The sequence below is a fragment of the Scleropages formosus genome, chromosome 12 (assembly GCF_900964775.1).
Source record: "Scleropages formosus chromosome 12, fSclFor1.1, whole genome shotgun sequence".
Classification (NCBI taxonomy): domain Eukaryota; kingdom Metazoa; phylum Chordata; class Actinopteri; order Osteoglossiformes; family Osteoglossidae; genus Scleropages; species Scleropages formosus.
Window position 1 is genome coordinate 16,183,873 of NC_041817.1, and position 25,604 is coordinate 16,209,476.

A 25,604-nucleotide genomic window follows, 5' to 3' on the forward strand; every position below is an offset into this window, starting at 1 on the left:
TGTTTTACAAAATGAATGCAATAACCACTGACAGATTCACCAGGTTTAAAAAAAAAAAAAAAAAAAGGCATGAAGCACTCCCCTAAACAAATCTAGTCCTTTGACTGTTGCTACATTATCATAGCTTGTCTCTCTCTTGCCCTACAGTTTGTTAAAATGAACTGAAGCTTAAACCCAAACAATAGCCTCAGCAGAGTGCACCTCTCACTGAATAATCTTTGCGCAGACCAGCAGTTCTGTCATTGTGCCACGACCGACTGTAAGATGAGGGGAAAAGTTGTCAAGATCTGACAATCCTGACAGGAACAGGCAGAAGAGGAGTGTGGCAGAATATCGCACAGATTTCTCTGTCTCCCGCCTTTTCTGAAACGCCGTCCTGGGTGACAGCTTAATGTGTACCACATGCAATATTTATTCTCATCTTGTGTCAGGCTGTCTAGCCATCCGAGGAAGTACAAAGAATGTCACTTATTAGAATAAAAGCAGGAGGAAGGTAATCGAGGACACATGTAACATCAGCCAATCACACCCATGTTTCAACATCTTGTTTCACCCATTCATAACGGTTCAACAATTGCTCTTATAATAAGCTTTCAGGAGCGGCATGTGGCAACACAAAATTCATTTATCTAGCTCATTAAAACTAGCTCCCACTGAATGCTTGCTGTGACACACGAGTTCTGTTATAACCTGATCACAGAGATAATAAATAACACAACTTGTCTCATTCAAAATTATCAAAATATATCATTATCCAACCTGTAGCAAAAAACCATGAACCTCCCAATATTCTCCATATCAGAATAAAGACATCACTCCCAAACAGTAATGATGAACAGGACCATCTCTTTACAGATACTTTGTTCTCTCTCAAGAGCTTAGATATCAGGTTACAGACACTATACAGAATGAGGTGCAATGACTAACCATATAACATTTAAAATCTTTTAGTTTGTTTTGCAGTCAGTTAATAGGGAAAAAAAACAACTATGTTTCCAGAACATCAGTACTGATGATGTATACAAGCAGAACTGTGATAAATCGACGCATTCTATATCAAGGTGCAAATAATATTTACCCCTCTGCATAATCCCTCTGCAAAAGCTGCATGTATTTTCATCCACATCTGCATCATGCAAGATGGTTGTTTTAGGCAAGAATGTGGTTTCATACAGGTTCCATGGGGAACCAACAAGGGTATCATTTAGCCACTCTCAGGGGAAGGGCCCTGATGCCAAATCTCATTAGCGATGAAACTCCACAGAAAAAGGACCTGCAGTGGCACTCGTGGTGGCAACAACAAAGGTTGTTCGTATCCACTGAAAAAACCCATTTGTTTAGATTAGACTTGTAGTATGGAGGACAATGGATGTCCCTAACTCAGAAACACTGGAATTCCCTAGGACCAAAAAAAAAAAAAATAAATAAAAAACAATATTTTACCAAGGAACTTCTCCAGTCCTTCTCAGTATAAATATGTGATGGATTTATCACAGGCGTGTACAAGCTTATGAAAAGCAACTTTCAAACCCTACAATGGGAAAGTGCTCTCAGAGTAGTCGGGTGAAATAATTCCTTAATGCATGAATTCCATTTAATTTCTTTAGAAGAAAATGAATAATCATAAATCTTCCTACATGTTTTGAGGCCAACAGTAAAATGTTTTTTAAAGCTGCACTTACTAAAGTTATGACTTGGGAAGGGCTGTTTTTTAGCACACTGTAAACTGTCGTCCAGATTCTTGGGTATTGTGGTCTTGGGCACCAGGCGCTGGGTTGCTGCCATCACTTTCAGGATGTTTTCAAATTTTCTGCAGAAGCACACACCTCCTTCCAAACTCTGTGTCTGCTTCTTACATAGGACTGTATCATTCCTTAGCAACCCCCTTACAGAACTGAAGGCTTTGCAGCTCCACCCATAAAACCATACTATTCCTTTGATAGAAATATATGATACTCAACCATTCTCTTGAAAAAAACCATACCTCTCCACTGTAATAAGGACCTCAAACACAGACCTGCAACAGCAGCATCTTTACTTGAAACCCAGCTTCCTTGCTGTCTTGCGAAAAGAAAATGATGGTCACACATGTGGACGATCTGAGGTGAACTACAAAACTTCACTGGCGTTTCCTGTTTGCGTATTTGGAAAAGAGACAATACTGGCTGGGACACAGGCTCTTTGTGCTAGAACCCACTGACAGAGAACCATCTAGAAGTCAAAGTTTGGAATGTGTTAACACACATTGTAGAATCCCTTCCCACAATTATTGCAAGTTTGCAGGAGTATTCAAGGGCTCAGATCAACAAGAATACTACGGGAGAGCAAGGTGCACAAACGAAAAAGTGACAAATCATCGAAATTCTACACTCCATTATTAAATCCAATGTCTAGCCCTTCCAAGTCCTGATGAAGAAATTGCTCAAAGTCTTAAAGCTTCTGCTTCCTTCTTAAAGGTCAGCACACTTAAGAAGTTTAAATTTTCCACAAAGCAGATTCTTAGAATATTTTGTGGGGGGGAATCCCCTTAACTGTAATTAAAAGAAGAATTCCAGGTCTCAACGAATATATTTGTAAAGCAGAAGCTCCTTCTAATTCACTGTTAAATATATAGGTGATTAATTTATTATACTATTCTACAATCCAGGCATGATAGACAACAAGATATGCATACATTTTTAACTACTGTCCATTCTGATTACCTACATCATTCCTGCTCATAGCAGCTGATCAAAACTGGCCATTAGCACAAATAGAAAGCTGACAATGATGCAGCCATGCACCTATGCCACTGTTGGCATTTCCAGCAGAACAGCAAAACACCTCATGCACCCTGACATACATACGGTGCACTGCAAACAATCATCTGAAGGGCGGGGCAGAGCCGCACATCACGAGATGCTTCCCACTTATTAAGTACAGGACAAATATTTCTTCAACAGCAATTTTTTTTTTTTTTTTTTTTAAAAACAAGGAGAGATGCACTGGGGGCTTGCTGATTTGGTGGCTAGGGGAAAGAAGCACCAGCAGGCAGTTCCTGCAGAGAAAGAAAAGGAGACTACGTGGTAAACTCTCCTCGGGATATTCACTCTCCCAGGCCATGCCTTTGATCTCTCGGCTGCAATTATGCCAAGATCCAAATGAGCCCTGAGTCGCCTCCGATCCGAGTTCAAACATACACAAGCACGAATTTCCCGTGTACACGCACATGCGGCATGGGATTACAGACATATGGGACTCGACAGTAAATGATGTACCACATATCCAGCAGAGAACATGAGGATAAAAGTAGTCGCTTTTCCTGCTCTGATGTCTAAATTAATGATGTCTTTTCTAAGCAGACACTTTTTTAGCTTCAATAAACCTGGGGACAGCATCTTTTGTAGTGGTTAGAGCTGTGGGCCTGAGGACTTAGGTCAAATATGCTGCTGTACCCATGAAAAAAGTGCTTCAGCTAAATGTTTGTAAAATAAGACCCTAAATTTAGACTGTTAAATGAAAAGCACCTCAAGGCATCCTGGATATGCAGGTAAATAATAAGAAAAATTTACAAACAATTTAATCAAACCTCTCTTAAATGTGTTGGTCTTTTAAGATTTAAAGATAGTTAAGGTTGGTATTGCAAGATTGACCAAAATTAGGCAGACAATATTTTGAAAATTTGAAAATAAATAACACGCATACAAACTCAAAGCAGCAAAGGTATGTGTTTGTCTTGCTCCTTGTATTAAGAGCTGAGATTGCAGTTTCTGCTCACTGTTGACTTGGAGCAGCTTTTATCCATATCATCATTCCAGCTGGTTTGGGAAAGACATGAAGGAGCCTGGCGACAGTGAGAAAACTGTCTGGCGTCTCCACTGCAGATTGCTTGCCATTCAGGGGTGCTCAGAGACACCTTTATTTGTCCAATTACAGGCAGCCTGGCCTACCTGTAATCATCCCTGCACAGGTGTGACTGCTCTCTGGACAGGGTGAGTGACTCACCGCATGTCCGTTGTACAAATTGATGTATGTGCTGCTGCGCACATGGAACTCTGAAGCCCTGAGGATACACATGCTGAGAAGAGGGAGAGATTTTTTTACACTTCACACAGGTTAGAAGTGAAAAAAGAAACTTCCTGAGGATAATTTACAGTTTTCGAGGTCATAAATCAACTGCTTTATATATGACTTGCACCCAGCCCTGTGAGCCCTTTTGCAAATTGGAAAACAATAAGGTAACAACTTAACCAAGAATTTATCAAGTATTGCATATGGAAACAAAAGGCAAGCTAAGGGTACGTGCTGTTATGACAAATTCAACTCACAATAACCACTCACATGTTTTCTTGGCATTACCACTGTTCCACCATGTTGTTCGAGGAAATCAAAAGCTCTAATTAAACGTACGAAACAACTCGAATGCCCAATAGGTACACAATAGTGGTTAAAAAGACAGACCCTAATAGTGCTAGTTCAGATCCCCAGTAGACCATTATATAGTGCCTTTTAGGCAGATTCTCTTCCAGTACTGCCACTGTTTCTTTCAACAAGGTGATGACTTCCTTGAAGAAAATACTGTTCAGATAGCAACAGCCTGTATGAAAGGCTGTGATTCTCACCATCCACCAACAGGTTAGCAAATCAGATTCAGGAAAACAGCTTTAAAAAACATGCAAATCCCATTTTTGTGGATTACAGTGATGGCAGAAAGTCTCCGATGTACAAAGGCAACGTCTATTAAAATTAAATATCTCTACATACACTTGGAATATTTGAGGATTTACAGATGTTATGTATGAAAGCTTATGAATTTACACTGAAAAACAGATAAATACTTCAGTAAAATTTTTCCACCCAAAGAAAACAACATCTGAAAACAGTGAAACATCAGAAAATGTCAGAGAAACCAAGCTTAAGTAGAAGACAATTCTGGACAGTGTGGCATTCAAAAAGAGCCTTTCTATGATTTATTGGCCTGGTCCATATGACATTAATTATTGCTTTGGCTTCCAGTCTATGGATGTTTATTTTTTCAGTTTAAAGCCTTTCCCTTCTTTGATATCACATGGAAATGAGAATTTTTTAATGGAAAATGGAAACCATGTGCTTTTAAATGCTTAATGAAATACAGAGATGTAAGGCTAAGCTGGACAGACTTTCTGAGCATTGTGTGAATCAGAGCAGGTTGGTGCCCACCAGCCCCATTAGCCCACATGAAGCAGTTCTTGTTAGAGATGAGACCTTCTTTGGCTCCCCTTTGTCATCCTGAGAAGACAGAATGTCCCCTCCAGTAAAGGCCAGAACTCGATGCTGTCTGCTATTCTGTTATGTTACTTAATCAAATATTTGTAACAGACAGTGTGTTAAAAGTAAATATGTAACAGTGCACATTTGATGGGAGAATCATACAAGCCTAGAAGAGACCATGTTTAAAGCTTAATGTTTGGACATTTCAAGTTGCTGCAGTCCTCCTACTGTCCATCACACTCACCACTTGTTCTTTTTCCTGATGTAATCCTTCTCTGACAGGTTGACAAGGTAAATCATCGGCTTGGATGTCAGGAACAAGTATTTGTTCAACACATCAATCTGGAAACATTGAAGTAAAAATAAAAACTCTTCAAAATGAGCAACTACTAAGGAGCAAACTTTCCAAAAATTCTCAGTAAGAATAAAAAACAATTACATGAGCATGAAGGCTGACCAATGCGGATGGGGCATCTATAAACCCTTCAGACCAGTATTAACCAATAAAGATGTCATTAAGTTCTTTTAAAGTTAAACTGCAATTTTAAAAATACAGAAACCCACACATTAAGCTGTGATCAGCCCAGTGGAGTTCTCAAATAAAGACAGGAGCCTGACTATCAGCTCCAAGAGACCCCTCTATCACTGAAGAGCTTTAATACCCTTGAGAGGAATATCAAAGTCTTACCTCTTTGTCATTCCAGTCGTGACAGTAGCGGACATGTTTCTTTTCATCCACTACCCAGTTTTTAATTTTGCACATTATGTCCTGTTTAGGGAATGAGAAAAAGACATCAGTAAAGGGAGATGAAAAAGAACATAAACCCAGCAGGGTCCTTGGTAATTATTTCCTAAAACTGGTGGCATTCTGATGCCAAAATGAACAATGCATGTCTGCATTCAAGCACAAGGAGCCGAGTTTGGACAAGGACAGCAAGCACATGAAGCTCTCTTCCTAAATCCCATTCTTCGCTTCTTATTCAGACACAGATGCCTTACTGAGAAACATTATTGAAAATGCACTGTAAAGAGCACTGCTTCGGATCTTATTATGTTAATGGAAACATCCAGGCGGTCGAAGCAGGAGAAATGGAGGAACATACACAAAGCCGAGGGGAAGTCTTGTGGCCCTGTGCACACTTCTCCGCGTTGTCCTTCGGACTCCCTGCAGTACGCAGCAAGATGTTGAATATGCACAAGTAAGGTAGTAATTAAGTCCCGTTTATCGAGGAGAAAATACTGGGCTTTTCCAGCCATGTCAGCTGCTGTGGGTTAAGGCCATGGGCAGCAAAAGTATGTTATTAAAAGGTCTCCAAGTGGGAAAAGGGTAGAAGAGTGTGCAAGGAGGAAGTTGTAAAATTTGTAATAAAGAAATTGAGCCTATTATTGTTGATCCAGGCTCAAAGAACTGGGTGAACAGGCTCTCTTTTCATCTCCTCACTCACTCCTCCCTACATCATCTACCCCTTTGTACGGACCCTGCACCCTCTGCGCGCTTCCCCGCGCAAGCCCGCTGTTGCTGCGTACAGTGGCAGGGGGAAGGAAAAAAAAATGCTTCCACTGCTGACCCCCAGGCAGTGCCATTCACTCACCATGGGAGTTCTGAAGGTCTTTTAGTCAGCCAGCCATTGAGTAGTATGAGTTCCCCTCCCTGCCCTCACAGAAAGACAAATCATCTGTGAAATGGAACCAGTGCAGGCAAGCGATACGGGCTGAACCCTTCCCAGGTCCCCCCCATTCCCCACCATCAGCCCCAGGCTCTCCCCTGAGGGGAAAGGTTGTCAGTGAAAAGCGTGTGGGCCTGGCTGGGGTCAAACACATTCCCCTGCCACCAGGACAACTTGCCAGGGGTCTCAGGCCCTTCTGACATTAAGAACAACCAGTTCACCTTCTAAACAGCAGGAATAGCTGCAGTCACGTGACTTTCATTAGCATGCTAACTTTAAGGATGTTATGCAAAGTTTAATTTTTCAACATGTTAACATCCTAAAGGTGAAAATCCTGCAAGACAAAATTTAAAATTTACCTTAATATGAACACCTGAATCGAAAATTTGAAATTTAACGTGGAGTTAAAGCAAGCATGGTCACAGTAGTTTGGAATTAGCTGGACAGTTCTGAGCCGTCTTCATTATCATTTATTGTAATTTTACGATGCTTCCCACAGAAATACATCCTTCCTTGGAGCAAAAACCTGTTTTTGTGTAGCTTTGGACCTATTTATGCTGCCCAGTGATGCAGTTATGATTCTTTCATGGTGTTTTCGCGTATACACGTTTAAATGGCAGCCATTAACTCATCTGAAATTAAATACACATGCTGCTTTCTATAATTACAGTTAACTTTTAAATGTTATTCGCATCAAAAACAATTACATGAAATCCGAAAACCCATCATTGACTTCTCAAAAAAATAAGTCTTTCTATCGAAATAACCCTCTTTTGGTTTTATCAACATTTATTCTTAAGATTCAAAACGCTATTTACACATACAGACTAAGTCTCACTATGACCACCAGTTACATCTGCCATATGTCTAAAGGTGAATCCTGATTTCTAAAATGGCACATGAAGCTGAATTTATATGCTCAATATTTTGGTCTTAGCTACACATATCTCAGCTCCAATGCTTAAGAACATATTAAAGTTTTAAAATTGGGAAAGTTTTGTGTGCTGGATCTCAGCAGGCTGGAGGATGTCAGCCCCCTGTAAAGGGTGAAGTGATGGAGGAATGCATGAACACATGAATAAAAACATAAACTGACTTCAAAATTCACACATACGGACTTCTCCTGCGACCACCGCCGCTCCCTCCTGCCCAATTGAAGCTCAGCTGAACGTGTCAAATACCAAAATTGGGGTCTTGTGAAATACATTATTGCCCCACCATCCCCACTCACCACTCCCCCCCACCCCAAAAAACCCCTCTGCATCCCTTGATAAGAGCTATTCTTTAAACTCTAAAAGGCCTCCCGTAGATGCCGCCTGGCCTGGTACATACAATCTTTGACAAGTAATGTAGATCATTTTTATTCATTGCCTAAAAGTGTCAGCAATTATGCGCGTCACCAGCCATCTGCTGGGACTGAATGGCTGCTCGGCTGCCTGGTGGGGTGAAGGGGATTAGGTCGACGGGGGGACTGGGGCCGGCCCCGTCCAGCAGGTGAAATGGCCCCTCTCGTTAGTCTAACGAGCACTCGCCAGCAAGCACATGGCACACGTGCACAGTGAAGATCCGACTGCCTAGGATCACAATCTAACGGGACGAATCGGAGAGGTCGGGGTGCAGAGACAGGACTCAGAGCAACATCTTCCCCATTTTCAAATCAAATCCGTGTAGCAAAGTTAAGCACTGAGAAACTATTTAATGTTGTTAAAAAATAAACAATGCAAGTCAGATTCAATCTGTAACAGTGAATTATTTTTCAGGTAACTGTCGGATTATCTACATGATCAAAATGTACCAAAGCCTGTTATTCCTTCTCATGATAACTGCTGCTAATTAACATGCAAAATACACACAATTCAACCAAATCTGGTGGTGTAATACAACAAAGTAAAGCAAAGGTTTTGCTGAAACAAATGAGTGAAAACATTTCTGCCTTTAATATCAGTTTGCGAGCTTGACAGTCAGTCTGCTTGTTATATTGCCCAAATCCCAGCAAAGAACCTATAGACTGTCATTAGTCCAGCACTGAGACTTGGGAAGGACTGGGAGGATCAGAGATGCTCTCTATTAGTGATTTCAACCACTGAGAACCACTGACCACATATGACATCTCAGAACACTACAGAACAAGGACAAAAAAAAAAAAAAAAAAAAGTACAAAACAATGCAGCAGGAGGTGTCAAATGAAAACAGGAACATCAAACACCCATGTAAATGTACACACAATGGTGTAGATGAGCAAAGAAAGGCGTACAGTGACCGTACTCCAAGGCTGTCAAAAAGACAAGTTGCCAGCCCACCCACATTTTTGAATCATATGTCATTTGTATGTTTGTATACAGGGAGTATCATCAGACACTCAGACACCCACACAAATGTAGATTACATTTCAACTGTGATGCACAATTACTGAATCAGACTTACATATTCAGGCTTGAGCTTCTTGTCTCCACCCCTTATCGCGGTCTTCTCCAACTTGTCAATGATGGGCCCGATCATCTCCTCATCCTTCAGGCGCAGCTCCTCATGGATGATTTCAATGTCCCTCACTGGGTCAACGTTCCCCTCAACGTGAATGATATCCTCATCTTCAAATGCACCTAAAAGGAGTAGAGGTTAGAATTGTCATGGGATGGCATCCCTGGCCCATCTTATCACTTTGTCATCACCCAATACATCTCCACTGACTTTCCTATACTCCATATGACACATAGTATCTTTCTGTCATAACATCTCATTAACCCATCAACTCTGACAGAAAAAAAAAAACAAATAAAAAAGCACAAACAACAGAACACAAACTTGTACTGTTTAAATATTTCACAGACATAAACGCCACAGACTTTTAGAGTATGGCTTTAAACCAAAAGAAGCTGAATAAAGTTGGGTAGCTATATGCAACACCATGACAAAGCCACGACAGTGTTGACAGCTCATGCTGGTCAGAGTATTTCAAAGTAATTGAAGTAAGTATTTCTGTAATTTGCCAGTAATTGTCTGGTCGAAATACCCATAAAAAAAAAAAAAAAAAAACCCTCAAATACTGCATTTATTTTACTAGCTTCATTAGCAACCACACTGTAACTCAACACTAAGATAGCTAATTTTTTTTATACTAGTACAGCCCTTCTATTTGCAATGGCGATTCATTTCCATAAAATGAGCAGCCTGAGGCTAACAATTATAAAACCTCACTGTCCAACTGTGGGAAACTGCATTTATTTTGCCACCACAAAAAAAATAAAATAAGAAAAAGAACCATGTGTTTCTTTGCAAAAATGTTATTTAATACATCTCCAGGGGCCAGGATCTGCTGAAATCACCACTACAAGCACATCTACACATTCCAACCATGAAACCGTATATAACAATTCAATTGTACTTAGAGGGAATAAACACTTTGAAATTGTGAGGCGTGACACCGCATATCCTCACCCTAAATATGAGTGTTTACAAAAAAGCAGTGCTACTAATAAGCACACTCCCAATCTGGAACAATACACCTTGTTCCGCTGCTCCTGACAGCCACTGGATAATGAAGTACATGGCAGTAAGATTTTGCTTGCTGCACATTTGAGGTCAGGGTCTCCACAACGTGCGTAGGAATTAGGCAAAGGTTTGGCTGTCACAGAACAGTAACACCTATTAGTGCACTGCTGTCCAAACGGTAGCCTTCATTACATACACATGCCATTTTCAAACAATCACCATTTTTAGAACTGCAAATAGGAATATGAGTCATGTCACTTGATGGCTTTCAGACTCTAAGGCCCATCTCCAGTAAAGTGGAAAGACAATGCTCCTAACTCTTGGGATAATTTGCCAGAGGTAGAAGCTTACCATCCACATTGTCAATCATGCATCTTCAGTAATTGACTTCATTTAAGAGGCGCTCTGCAACAGAATTCTACTGTGAATTTTGGGGACATGTAAACACAGTCATGGGTGTTAAGTTACTCTTTCAATAAACGAGACATGACAAGCACTGGCAAGCAAAGATGCTGCCCCCATTTCAATGGCAATTACGATGACCCACTGCAGAACTCCCGGTCATGATCTGAGGGTGATGCACCTCTGAGTCAAACTGCAGTATGGGCAAGAACAAGCTGAACAACCACTTTGAACTTTGCCGACCGACTCAGTAGCTCCATGTTTGTGCTCTCAGTTCCGCTGCTTTCATTTTAACAGTCTATGACTGATCAAAAAGAAGTTCTGGATAAAAACAATCACACAAATTAAAACAACCAGGTCAATGAGCTCTGTTAAAACTACCACCGCCCCTTGTGTGTATTCCAGCAAACTGTGCAAGGAGTCCTGCCTATTTGTACAATGTAATTTATTGAAGGCTTTTGGTTCTATTTCAACATCCAGGTATCTAGAAGCAGGACGGGAAGGAGGTCTGCGTTTCAGCATATTAGTTCCACTGGAGCAGGATGACATTAAACATTCTTCCTTGAGGCTGTGTTCGTATAGTGGTACTGCAAAGAGTCCATCACTGTAAAAGACCACAATCAAGCCACTCCACTGACCCTCACAACAGATCCGGGGGGGTGGGGGGGCCGCAGTCTGGTTTTAGACCCTCTTTCCCTCTCAAAAGTAGGAGGGGTGAAGCTCTCCTCTTTGCTGGATGTAAAATCCATAGGAGGGTGGGTGGGACACCATTCATCACAGATGTACCCACCTTCATCCACCTCCAAACAAAGGGGTTCCACTTTCAGTGGAATTATCTTTTTAATTATCATCATTAAACCCCCTTTGTTTTAAACAGGCGAAGGAACAGACAGCTACTTCAAGTTAGACCCCTTCGTTCAAGCACTTTTTGGACTCTTATAATAGATTTATCAATATCTGAGAGGTCCTCAAAAACACATTTAAAAATCGACTGTGTTGCATGTACAACTATTGTTAACATCAGGAAAACTGAACAAACCAAATAAAGTATTTCTGTTGTAAGGAATTATTCATTTGACTCAACGGAGACCCTACATGTTGGTGTAAACTGTCATCAAGCAATTCTTCCTCCTGGTGAAACGAAGTTATCCAATTCCTCTTGGCCTAATCAGCCTGTTTTGGTTGCTCTCCTTTTCCAGAGGTACTCCACTGTATAAACAGTTCACTTACAAGACACAGAAAGGGGCTAATCAGCGGAATTATTGTTTTGCTGCTACAATTTACCAGCTCTGGGCTCTGCACTGATTGGGATGAAAATTTGCTATTGTGTGCTGCGCTCGTGTTTGAACTGCTCAGGGTAAATGCACTGGGAATTATTAAAAGACCAATTCTGAATGACCATTAAAATGTAAAATAAAGACTTGAAGGAAACCAAAGCAGAGCAAAAGAATTATTTGTGTCAAGCCTCTTCTTATTCTCCTCTATTAACTCTCAAGCTATCATTTGAAATTTGATGGTAAAATTCTCTAGGGTGTTGCTTCTGCACGGATTCTGCCACAAACCAATTTTCACAAAGATGACCTAAAAAGAGTCAGAAATACCTTACGCAAGGCATTTTAGCTGAAATCCGCCTGATTTCTGAAGTAGTCAGTGAAACAGCAGTGGCAAAATTTAGCATGCATCCTTGATGTATGCTAAGAAACACTGCAAACGAGTCATGAAAGAAACAGACAAAAGTTCTGAGGACTGTAACCTTATCAGTACCTTGGTTGGGGACCCCACATGGCCCAGACCTTCCCTCCTGCAAGCTCATGTGTTCATTTACTCACTCGTTCACCGCTTATCGGCCCACTCCTTTATTGACAACACAATGAGCTCCAACTGAGGCAAACACGGACGGCTCCCTCCAGGAGCAGCTGATCACTGGCCGCACACATTTGCCGCAACGGCAGCGTCTCCATTTTCCGGGCTCGGCATTCCAAGGTAATTTGCTTTAATTTCGCCCAATTTAACCCATACTTCACACGGTTTCCATTCAGCCCTAATAGCAGCGTTCTCCATGTACGAGGAGAAGGACCAGAGGGAGTGGGGGAGAGTCCACAATTAGGCCCTTAACGATGGCTCTGAGTGAGGACAGCCCTTATGAGCCTGAAGAACCGCACAAAGGCACAAGCAAGACTGCTAAAGAAAGAAGGAAAAAATAAGAGAAAAGGGGTCTGGTCCCAGAAGTCAAGTCCACTGCAGTAGTTAACATTTTACCACTTAATTTCCATGCCACTGTGTTTTGAAAGGACCATTAGCAGGTGTCCCTTTATGGCAGAAACAAAAGGCATCATCTTGAGGTGCACAACGCTGATTTGTGAGACATCGGCCCAGCAACGGTCAGATGGCGGGCGGCCTGTTATGAATGGGATGTGTTCATACTGCATGTACCCATGGATGACCACAGTACCATACTTTTTGGGGGAAAAAACTTCTTGCTGGCTCCTCAATAATAATAATAATAATAATAATGTTACTTTCACTTGAGTATGCAACCAGTTGCTGAGGAGCAGGGTTGGCCCTAACAACAGTGATTTGGTACGGTATCTGAAATGTCTTTGTCCAGTTTGGTATCACAAAACAACACCTCTGTGGTTAATCTGGCTTCACCACAACAGATTAAGCACTGTTACAGCTAAAGATAATCAAACTGACTATTAGGTATGGACAAGATGCACCAAGAGTACAGTGGGAAAAGCCTCTGTCTGAGCACCTTTGTCTAGCCTGCCTACACAACCCGAGACTCAATTCAACACAGAGGTGAAGCTTCATGCAGAGTGGTTTCAATGCTTCAGATCCAGCAGACTACTTTTCCCTGTGGAGCTGGTGCTTAGGAAGAAAACTAAGCAAAGTGACTCAGACGCTGAAAGATATATTAGTGCCAACCTCAGCATTTTGCAAACATTTACGTTTTAAAAAAAAATAAAAAAAAAAAAAGTCAATGTTAAACCAGTTTTTCCTGAGAACAATGATTACACCCTTCTCTCTTCAGTTTGTTAATCATAATATTTGCGATTGTCTGTAGTGAACAAGGGTGCTTACAGTTAGTATATAAATGGCAATTTTGTGAATTTAAGTATACCATACTATGCATTTCCCCACCTGCTCTCCCTCGCTATTGGTTTCCTGTAGCTGCCCACATCAAGTTCAAGACTCTGGTTATGGCCTACCAGCTCTTCAATGGATCTGTTCCCTGATGCAAAAACTGATCACTCACTACACTCCAACCAGACTACTACACTCCTCCAACTCTGGCTGCTCAGTGGACCTATGCAAAAGAGGTCCAAAATTAAAAGCACAAAGGTTTTTAGTTCTGAGTCCAATGTGGTGGAATAAACTCCCTCTCTCGCTCAGAACTGCTGAATCTAACAACATTAAAAAAGGGTCTTAAAAGATATCTCTTAACGACTCACCTCTTCCCAGATCTCTTATGTGCTCAGTAAAAGGTGTACTATGTTATCGTTATTTTTTAAAAAATAAGAAATTCTATATGTAGCTACTTATGTAATGTAAGTTGGTTTATATGACGAGACAAATTGTTCTCAAAACAATCACGTATCTGCATGTGCTGCTGTAACGGAATTTTGTAGTGTTTTCTGAGATGTGCATCGCTTTTCAGAAAATCACCTGCTAAATGAGGAAATGTAAACAGTTTGTACCTTGCAATGCACACTGAAAACTAACTCCCCCGCTAGCAACTTTCACAATTATTCAATTTTTTAAAATTTTGCAATTTTGAATAATAGCTGTAATACTTTTGACTGTTTCTAGAAATGCTTCAAAGTTACCAGATTTTGAGTTCGACTCATTCCTTAACTTTACATGAACTAATTACAAGTTCGTCATGGACTCCTTCCTTTCGAGTGCAGAACGACGATGTATGGCTCAGAACTTGCCCAGAGGGCAGTTTAACAACTGTCCAGGAGATAACGCACACTTGAACACACCATGCTTGGAGCAGTCAGACACCTGAAAACCTATTCCTTTCATTTGAAGTGGAGACAAAAGCAATGGAAGAGAATTACTCATGGGTCAACATCGATCATGCTCAGTCCAGCCCGACGGATGTCGGTCCTGCAACTAAGAGGGCATGCAATCACCAAGATTCAAACAAATTACAGTCATAGAAGCCTTTAAGCTTCCTGTGCAAGTTCTTGCACGTACATGCATGGAAAGTTTACGATCCTTGGCTAGCGCCCGAGATACTCCACACTAGAGAACAAATGCAATTACCCTGGTATTCGTAACAGCCAACCTGCTTCATCAGTTTAAAAGTAAAGAGGCAGTTTATAACTCCAGAGTGCAACCGAAGGCTGAAGGTGCTCACTAGACAATTTGATTTACACTAACATAACCCTGAATACAAATAAATTTTTGGTATTGTATTCTAACACTTTAAACTTGCACCGAAAATGACAAAATACCTTAATAAAATGACTCCTGTTAAAAGTGTTTGGTTTTCTCCACTGTTCAAAATAACTCTACCTGACCTTGCAGGTACTTAAGAATACGGCATATAATTTCAGATAGAAAATTGTACATCATACTGCGTACATCACAGGTTTGCCAGCACTGCCTACAACAATTGAATTTCTTTCCTACAGCTCATATTTGTCCACAGACAATAGGGTAATTTTTCCCTTAAGGCATAGAGTAAATACCTTAGACAGGAAAAAACAAGTCAGAGTGAACAGATTTACACCAACATAAGTTAAAGAAAAAAATCCATGCATAGTTTGTGGTTTCAGGTTTCACTAGCTGTGAAAAACACCAAAGGTGATAGTTCCCTTCTCATTTGTGTCTCTCCGAGTTTCTTATTTCAGCTGAGTGTGTCTGAGAGGGCCTCGATTGAAAGGAACCATCTTATGCACATCACTGTTGTCCCACATCGTCCACAGAATAACCCTTTTTAGATCTTTAACTACCTCAGGAGCGCTGATTGCACAGCCACTGCCAATTTCCTACGTGGCGGCCACCTGAACAATGATTTGTACAGCTTTCAGTCCCTCAATCCTTTCAAAAGGTGAATCACCGCACGGTCTGGAACGGGATCTCCATAGCAACTTGTCTTTGAGGGGTTTAGAATCACCATCCAGTAATTCTATGATCATCAAGCTCGGCCATTCCCAGCGGCTCTTTGCGTGAGCAGATGGGGAAGGGAGGAAGGGAAATTCTACAGTCTATTCCTGGGCAATTCGGCTGACTGGCGATTAGAATTCAAAACATTTCAGCCTTCTATTGCCAAGCACGTTGTCTGAAGCAGTAGTGATCAGCAGTCAAGACAAGCAGACGATTCAGTCTAATCGCCCACAATAAGGGAGAGGTCGACCAATACGACTGTGTGACGGAATCAAAGCACTTGTTTTAATGCCATGATGAACACGGATGCATCACCTGCATTGTCACAAATGGAGTAGGAAGTGCATTTCATCCTATAAAAATCACACCACATATTAAAGTACAGAACACACAATCTTCATGATGACTGGCTGCTTCCTGGTAATCACAGTATTTTCACATCAACAGAAGGAAACGTGCATGATGTAAAACCCACACTGCACTTGGAACAGGAATAGTATCCAATATTAATTATGCACCATAGCCTGGAAACTATTATACATTTAAAAATTTGAAATTTTAAAAGTATCACATACTTATCCCCAAAGACTAAAAGCTGTTAATGCAGCAATAGGTGGCTCTACCAAATACTGATGTGTCCTGATTGAATAATTATGCAAGCAGCCCATTTCGGTTTTTCATTTTCTTTAAAATATCTGCAAACAACATTTTGGCTCTGACAATTTGGTGTTAGAGCATGACTTAATAAATAAAAATACTAATTGGAAAAATATGTGTAAGTGTAATTTTTAATCCTGGGAATTTTGATAACTGCCAAGGGGTTTGAATACTTAAAAAATGTGATGTGTAACAACTAAGTTTCCACAGATCAGAATATCAGACTAATTCTGCGGATTAAGCAACACTTCATTAATTTGTTGCTGTGAAATTATTTTGTAGTGTAAAAGGAATTTAAAACTAAATGTTAAATATGTGTAAAAATCTCAACATCAGAGATCATTCTAAACAAGCTACTAAAGACATCCCATAACATCCTTGCAGCATTACCTGACTGACATTCAGGTTAAAAAAAAAAAAATATATCCTACTTGCCAATTGCCATCAATTTTTAATTATACCTGCAACCAACCACAGTAAACATTAATACTTAATCATATTATGAGTATTAATGACACTCGGAGAAAAGAAAATGTTATAAGCACAGGAAAAAAAAATCATATTTGATCTGAAAATTACGTAATTGAGCCTTACAGTGACTGGCAAAAATTGTTTCGAGGTGGGATGCTGAAAGGTAGAAATGGACACAGGTGTGGAGGAAAGAGGGTTTCCAACCTTCGAAGTAGTAAAAATGAAATTTAAAAAATTTTTTGAATTGATTAAAAATCAGTAGAGCAAACAAAAGAAAAAAAAATCTGTCAATATAGTGTCTATTTCGGACAAGAACGAGGGTTTGCAGTTGTCTTTCCGGCATATCTGTGGATTTCAGAAAGCCCCCACTAATGGGAGGGTTTATGGTCTATGGTTACAAGAGTACTTTGAGACAAATGTGACAAAGGATGTCGCACAGCTTTACAAGAACTGCTTGTCCATAGGGAGGACAATGCAAGTTCAGTTTGGGCAACATGGTTTGACTGCCAGGATAAACATTTTTAAAAAGTCACCACTGGAGACAGTCAGAGGCCCGCTGAGCCATCTGGGGAGACTGTGGGGTGTCTTGCATGGCAGACAGAACAGTGGTCATGGCACATTTGCCAACAGTAAATTCTACATTATTTATTTAGCTGATGCTTTTCTCCAAAGCAAGTTACAATGTTAAACTATTGCTAACAATTACTGACCCATTTATATAGCCTGAGCAATTCTGGAAAAATACCTTCATCAAAAGTACAACAGCAGGAGGTGTAACTCAAACCTGGGTCTGAGGCTGTGGGTATAACACCTACACTAACAGATGGCCCCATATGCAATGTTAGTGCAAAAAAAATACAGCTACATATGATTCCATGCTGATACCTTTTTTCAGTCTATCACCCATCAGTTGAGGATACAGACTGATCATTGCCTTGCCCAAGAACAGCTATTTTTTTCTTTCCTGTAACACTTAAAACAAAGCAATTAATCATTATGTTTATCAACTGAAAACTGCAGAAAACCTTTTAACTTAATACCCAATAGTACTCCCCCACTTCTGTACGTAGCAACAAAAAAAAAAAAAACCGCCTGTCCCGAACGGGGTCACGGTGAGCCTGAGCCTAACCTGGCAACACGGGGCGCAAGACCGAAGAGGAGAGGGGACACACCCCGGGCGGAATGCCAGTCCACGCAACAAAAAAACACTTTGTACAAAAACTGAAGAAAATATGCTAAACTAGAAAAACATAAATGGTAACGAGAAAAATAAAGAAAGTTTGTTAGAAATATAATTCAGAATATTAAAATCAATGACATTCTTAGCTATATACACCTGTTAAGAAAAGACAGAGGAGAATCACAAGCAGAGATTCAAATGATCTCCGTTCAAACACTGTTAAACATTAAGAACTGGTTCCAAAATAGTTGAACCACACCATTTTTATTTGATCACGGTCCAGTACAACACAATAATGTCAGATATATTTCAATACAGTGCTTGGCATGATTCAGGTAGAATGTCAGAGAAAAGTACATTTGTTTCCCTGACAACGCCTCAAGAGACAGGAACACACTTCAGTAGCTTATTTCCTTTTATATTTGCACACGGTCTTGCTTCAGAATTCTGTTTATTATTATTTAGTGTAGAATTTGCCATGGGATCACATGCTAACAAGCTCTACTTTGATAGCTCCAACAACACAGGTTCTGATACAAATATTTTGTCTTACCAACATGCGTCCTGTGGAACATGTTTCCAATTTTCATGGAGGCAAACACGTCACTGCAAGCTCCATGGGTTTTCTTCTGCCGCACACAATCAAGCAATGTTATGGAAGTGGCCTAAACACTGTACCATGCGCTGACACTACATAAAACTGCATTCTGTAATTACAGAACAAAAACAGATATGGTTAACGTTTAATGGATGGAATAAACAAGTTATTCTCTGGGGACTTGGGGAAATAAAAACAATGGCAAATCAAGAAAGAATGCCATTTCCAATGAAGGCTACAGACAAATTTACATAACTATGAGAAATAAAAGAACACATATGTTTCCATAGCTATGAACAAAAGAATGTGTAAGTTTCCATAACTATTTCCAAAACATGTGGCTGATGTGAGGAAATGATTCTCAGTATAGATGCTTCAGAGGATTCTGAAACCTCATTTAAGAAACCAGGAATGCATCTGAGGGTTAGGCTGCTGCATGTTTTATCACCAACTCCTCAGGAGGTTTGGGTAGCCAGCTGCCCAGCCATTAATTTTTGTCCACTCCAACCTTACTGTTTTCTCACATCTAGTGCTTTCTAACTTCTAACCCAACATGTTTAAGCTGTGTAGCGATCTTACTACCAACGCTAATTTTCACACACCTTTCGGTATTTTTACACATTCTGAAATATCATGAAGAGGAACTAATACGAAAATGAATCAAAACCATTTTCCCCACTCAAAAAACTTCATTGCTCTAACCTGGACATAATTCCTAATAACTGGGTGATCAAATTACTTGCTATTTCTTAAATATCACCATCTGAAGCTGTTTTCAAATTGCTTGTAAGGGCATGTCATGCAAAGGAGATTTTAGTGTCTGGAGACAACATGGATCCCGCCCCCAGATGCTAGACTTCACAATTTCCTGTTCAGTTTTACAAGAATGTCTCCATAAAATACAGTAAAACAAAAACAATACATATAAAATATCTTAAGGAAAAACTGTCTCGCTCATAACACACATAACCCTTACTGGAAAAGTACTGCATGTTATTTATTCATTCATTCATGCTGCAACCTACTATCATCTTGAACTGGAGGCACCTTCATTACCTTTCAACAGTTTGTAAATTTGTGTGGGAAAGAATCACATCACAATGTGCAGGACATGTAGGACAAAGCAGGACCGAGGACTTCGAGCTATATACCCCCTACTGCATCATCCATAATAGCCTCATCTGGACACACACACCCCTGAGCTTGAAAAAGCATAGAGGACATTTAGAGCAGTTTCTAAACATATTTCTCACTGGGTACGACTTATCTGCTCTGTTTGCTTGCATGAATATGCCCTACAAGTATCTGACTTAAATCAGGGCAAATGGCATCTCAGACAAGGAGTCCCTTCCACCTCTCAACTTACCAGATGACAAAGGGCTTATTTGAAACAAAAGAAAATACTAATCTTAGAAATAGTGCTAAATTATTGACCTCCATCAGGGCTCTGATCCCCGCTCATGCGATGAAGAAGTTCAAATATTTCTCTGTTGCACTCAGGCCCGGCCGCTGTCAGCGAGCAGCCACAGCCAACGTGCAGGGAATTTGCAACCGGACGACAGCCTTGCAACTCAAATGACAGGGTTATTACTGCATCGAAAGAAAAATCCTGTGTAGGGACACCACAAACAATGAGAATCGAATGCACTGTATTATAACGCTGTCCATTTGCCTCCTCTCTTTGCCTGTTACAGCCTTGCTAATCAGCAAGCCTTTTTCCAGAAAATGGGAAAGTCGATAGCCACATACAATCAGTAAACAAATTCAGCTATTTTTTGAAAGGAGCCCCATCTCTATGCAGTGCTAGCAATTTAAATTATTCTAGCGTGTAACACTTTAATTGTGGCAGACAAAGACAATGTCTAAGACACAAAGGGACCTGTGGCAGACAGAACTGTGAGTAATTTCTATGCTGCCATAGTAAGATGGCGTGATAAGTATTTTGTCAGAGCTGGTTTGCTTATGTAGCTAAAGGCACAGACAAGCAATTAGCGAGCATAAGAAACAAACAAAAAAAGGCAGATGTAGCTATGGTGCAGTGCAAAGTACATGGAAAGTCTGAAAAACTAGACCAAAATGAAGTCATTTCTCCATCTGCCTTAAAAATGTAAGAAAAAAACTGCTTTACTATGAAACAGAAATACCATTATTTAGAAGTCCCAAATTACTTCTATAATGCTGCAGAACTGTTAATTATTATTAGAGTAAGCTCGTTATGCAGGTGACAAAACCAAAGGGCATGTATTTTGTTTATATAAAGTGCTCCTCTACACTACTTATGTATTATTTTCACTTTTACACACATTTGTGCTTGATATTCAAAGTTACAGATGGACCACTAAAAGTCCAGGCATTCAATGTGAAGGCAAGTTATTAATGTGGAGAAAAGCATTTCTGATACAGCACAAACATATTTCAGCCATTAAAATATTTTAAATGCAGATTATCGTTTTCAGAAGAGCACTGTTACTTGGTAAGTGTTTGATAGTGGAGGGTAGTGATGACTCTGATGTCACTACTGTATCCCCACATACAAAGAAGCCACTGCTTTTCTCAGTTTCCTCTCATAACAGATTCACTGCAACTTTTTAAAGTTTACAGTCACATGGAGTGCTGACAGAAATAATACTAAAGTGCCCATGATGACACAGTTGTCCTTGGGAATGTGACTGAGACTGCTTGTTTACACTGGAAGTGGCGCCAAACTGAGTACCACCCTGTTCCTCCCGTGTCCCCGACTGACATGCTGACTAATTCCAGACAACACCCAACAGGAATGTAGATTCGGGCCCATTCGCTGCCGCTGGTCATTTCAGTTTGTACTGATCTTTGCAATTTGCTGTATCATCCATAACCAACTTCCAATATTCAGATCCTTGTCTCTTGGTGTGGAACAGAAAGAAACTAGCAGCAAAAAGTAGGTTTTTAGCACAACTTTACAACAAAAAAGCACACACTTAACTGTCGGACAAAAGCTCTGTAATAAAATCGTTCATGTCCATCATGAAATTTAACATGCATTTTCCATTTTTTAAATGAATGCACCAAAAATTTTGAGCAACAAATTCAACTCAAACACAGTCCTCTGCAAAGAAACAGACTATCCACTGGAAAGTAACTTACGGGTCATGTGAAAGATGCCATCACAGGCACTGATGTGGGACAGGAAGGCGTTCCCCAAGCCCTGGCCAGCATGTGCCCCCTTCACCAGTCCAGCAATGTCCACCACGTTCAGGAAGGCTGGAACTTTACTAAAATGTACACATGCTATCCATTACTAGAAATACTTCTGACTTGCCCAGACAGCCACAAATACCCCCATTCATTTTAACAATGTACTTAGTGGCAAATATGCCAAAAAAACTGCTGCCAACACCTTGAAAAATTCCTGTCAGTGTCCACATGATCAGGCAGTCTCTCATGTGTACTTGTGTCCAATTGAGGGATGATTAGTAAAAACGCTTTGGTCTGGTATAATTTGATTGGTCTTGAGGTCATACAGTAATACAGATCACAAAGATTGTTTTATTTATTTGAGATTTAGATTATGCAAATAAGGGGGTCAATTTACCGTTATTTCTTTTATTTCCTATGGAAGGAAATAATCGGACAAAAAATGTCACCCAAAAACGTAATATCAAAATAAGGTATTTTGCACATGACAATGTTAACACCGACATGTTTTAGAATATTGGTAATAATTTATTTTACACTGTCTCATTTTTATATTTTCAATAATGCATTTATCATCAATAACCGCTTGACACGTGATGACCGCAGAGGTCCAGAGTCAAACCAGGAGGCATAGGCAGAGAGGTAGGATACATCCTGAATGAAGACATATTTGTGTCACAGATGGTTATATTTGGTACACTCAGTAAGTTCTAAGACTGGGTGCCATTTAATTTTGCTCTGGCTACAATAGAGCTGTTATACCTTCACACGGATCACAAACACACCAATTGCAGACTATGTTTCTCTCTCTGCAAAGCACACAGATGCTATGTTGTTTGAGGTGCTTACTAGCTTGACTAGGAAGTGTTTGACAGTCTATCTACCCTGTTATATTAAGATGAATTGTACCATTGTGAACTTTTGTTTTTGGAAATTTTTGGCATAGGATGGTCTACGATGTTTCAACTAGAAACAATTAGTGTGGGGCTTTCAATACATACAAGGCAAAGGGGGAAAAAAATTGCTATGTTTTATGGCAATTACATCAATGTGCTGCTGATTTGCAAAAAAAAAAAAAAAAAAAGGCTGAGTGCTAAACTTGAAACTTCAGCAACTTTTTCAGACATAGCTTTGCAAATTGACTTTTGAGTAATGCAGATTGCTGTCACGTTTCAAAGTAAACAAGGCATACTTGGCCAAGCACAGGAAAAAAAAAATGACTGGGGCGTGTCTACCTACCTGGCAGGCTTGTGGAATTGGCAGAGGAAGTCAAAGCGCTCATCAGGAACAGGCACCCTGCTCTCATTTGGGTCAATGGTGCAGAATGGGAAATTTTCTGCAGCAGCCTGGCTCTTCGTGAGCACATTGAAAAAGGTTGATTTCCTGCAATAACAAAATATGTATATAATTAACACATAATGGGTGCAAATACTGGGTAATGAGAGTTTGTTAGCTAAAGAGAAATTCTGGATTTTGCATTACCAAACCTTTGACAAAACTCCTCTCTTCAGAGCAATATACACTTGTTTCACTGTTACAAGTTTGAGAAGTGCTCTATAGCTCAACTAGATGTAATTGATCTATCAAGGATGCAATTTACCTATTTGAGATTTGTTTGTGGAAGACAACATTAAAGTTTTCAACAGAGTTAAAACCCAGTTTTAAAACTGCAGTTTAGAAAGATAATTCTTTACAGCAGTTAAATTGAATTTGCAAATGATTCTGAAATATTTTCATCATTCCTGAACAGGCTCTGAACCACTCCAATTCTACATTAGTCAGATGGTACTTGATAATGGGAAGATTAATATTTTTTTTACATGGACAGCATTTGTAAGAATTATGCTTCTGGATTTCACAGCAGAACAGACCGACTGTCAAAACAAAACTAAGAGGAAAAAGAGAAAATCACCAATCAACTGGTGCACACTGATGCAATCTTCTGTGCGGTGGTAATAGCACAGTGTACAGTGGTGACTCCCAGTGGAACGCACAGTATGTCAGAAATCACCTCATTGCAGGGTAAGTGGCCCTTTTCTCTGGGGCTGGGTCACAGGTAGTGACAAATACCATTCTCAAGGAAGCAGTTCATACAGTGGCTCTGCAATTATCACTGGTGGGAAGAGGGTGCAACAAGAAGCTGAACCTATTTTACCAGTTCCGATATGATGAAAATTATAGTGAAGAAACAAATATACAGCGCTACAGAAAAGAAGACACTTAGAAAGAACCGGGGTTGAACACCTGGGACCCCTTCACATATCTGTGATCCCATAAAACAAAGCATTCATCACAAATAGCTAATTAAGTTCTCTCTTTTTTTTTTAATGCAACCAGGATGGTTCTTTAAATCTTCAATGTGCACGTGAAACATCTATCTTAGTACATGGAAGGTTTGCACTTTGGACTTAAGGCTGAATCCAGTTTTGAATGACAAGCGAGCACATTGTATTATTATTTTCCTCACCAGGCGCATTAAATTATTATATCACGATGTGTAAGAAAGCCCACGCTGCTGAGAGAGACATTAAATTTCACACTGGTGAATATCCTGTCATGAGAACTGAATATCACAAAATGAGAGCGCAGCTCTCTAGACTTAATGTGTGCTGAAGCTACAGTAGCATCAGCTGTAAGTGAAATGAGCCACGTTTGCAATAAAAAGACTGCTATGAGGAGAGCTATGTGTCCCACATATTTACATGTATGTGTCAACATAAGAGATGCTCCGTGTCAGGAGGCACAGATGACTTGCATTTTCCATGCGGCAACAACAAACAAACATACCCGACATTTGGCAACCCGACTATTCCAATCTTCAGAGAGGTGCCAAAGCGGCCGATCAGGGGTGCCTGCTTTGGTCCATCGCCCGCCTTCTTCGGAGGCATCTGAAACACACACAACACTCCTTTATTTTAGTGCTTTAATTCAAACGTTATTAATATTATTTCTGCATTCCGTTCAGCCTGCTTTTATAATAAACAGACCTTTTTGGGAGCCATGTGTCTAACACTGCGCACAGCAGGCTGCACTTTTACATGAGATTGAAAAATTACAGATATATGTGAGGAACCGGACAGTAAGAACCCCTTCCTTCGCTTCGACAGACCACGCTGCGCCCGTCCTACACTTTAAATAGAAGCAGGCGCATCTGTCAAATGTGAAAGATGAAACTGGCCTCCTCCGTCATGATTTCTATATTTAGCTGCCGTTCGTTCGGCGAGCCGGCCTGACGCACAAAATGAGCATGAATGAGTCGTCTTGTGTTAGAGAGCTACTTGAAACCTCCGCTGTGTTTGTCCAGAGGAGAAGAGCACACACAACGTGACCACGAACACGCTGAACACAGCAGCAGCCCATCTGCATCTCTCTCTCTGCCTCCATAGCTAGTTAGCTTCGCAGATACTAGCCGGGCAGCGTGGGAAATCCTGTCAGCCAAACCCGAGAAAACGGGAAACAATTCACGTCTTTCATGAAAACAATGTGTTTAAAGATGTAAACATGTGAATTCACCTCAGTATGTGATTAGTTTTCTCTCGGGTGGGAAACGACACACCGCTCAAAGCGAATAACACGCAGACCCTCTGCAGTGTGGAACGGGAAGAGAAGGATGGAA

General features: G+C 40.4%; 1 protein-coding gene across 1 annotated transcript in view; it reads right to left on the reverse strand.

The window, feature by feature from the left end:
* The window catches only part of ola1 (Obg-like ATPase 1), a 37,046-nt gene extending 11,442 nt beyond the window's left edge, over window positions 1-25,604 (reverse strand). The window contains exons 1-7 of the mRNA XM_018729676.2: window positions 25,502-25,604; window positions 24,776-24,876; window positions 23,228-23,371; window positions 21,938-22,065; window positions 9,321-9,496; window positions 5,918-5,998; window positions 5,474-5,571 (exon numbers count right to left, since the gene is read on the reverse strand). Of these exons, the coding sequence (XP_018585192.1) occupies window positions 5,474-5,571; window positions 5,918-5,998; window positions 9,321-9,496; window positions 21,938-22,065; window positions 23,228-23,371; window positions 24,776-24,876 (728 nt within the window). The 5' untranslated portion in view covers window positions 25,502-25,604. The remainder of the gene's footprint in view (window positions 1-5,473; window positions 5,572-5,917; window positions 5,999-9,320; window positions 9,497-21,937; window positions 22,066-23,227; window positions 23,372-24,775; window positions 24,877-25,501) is intronic.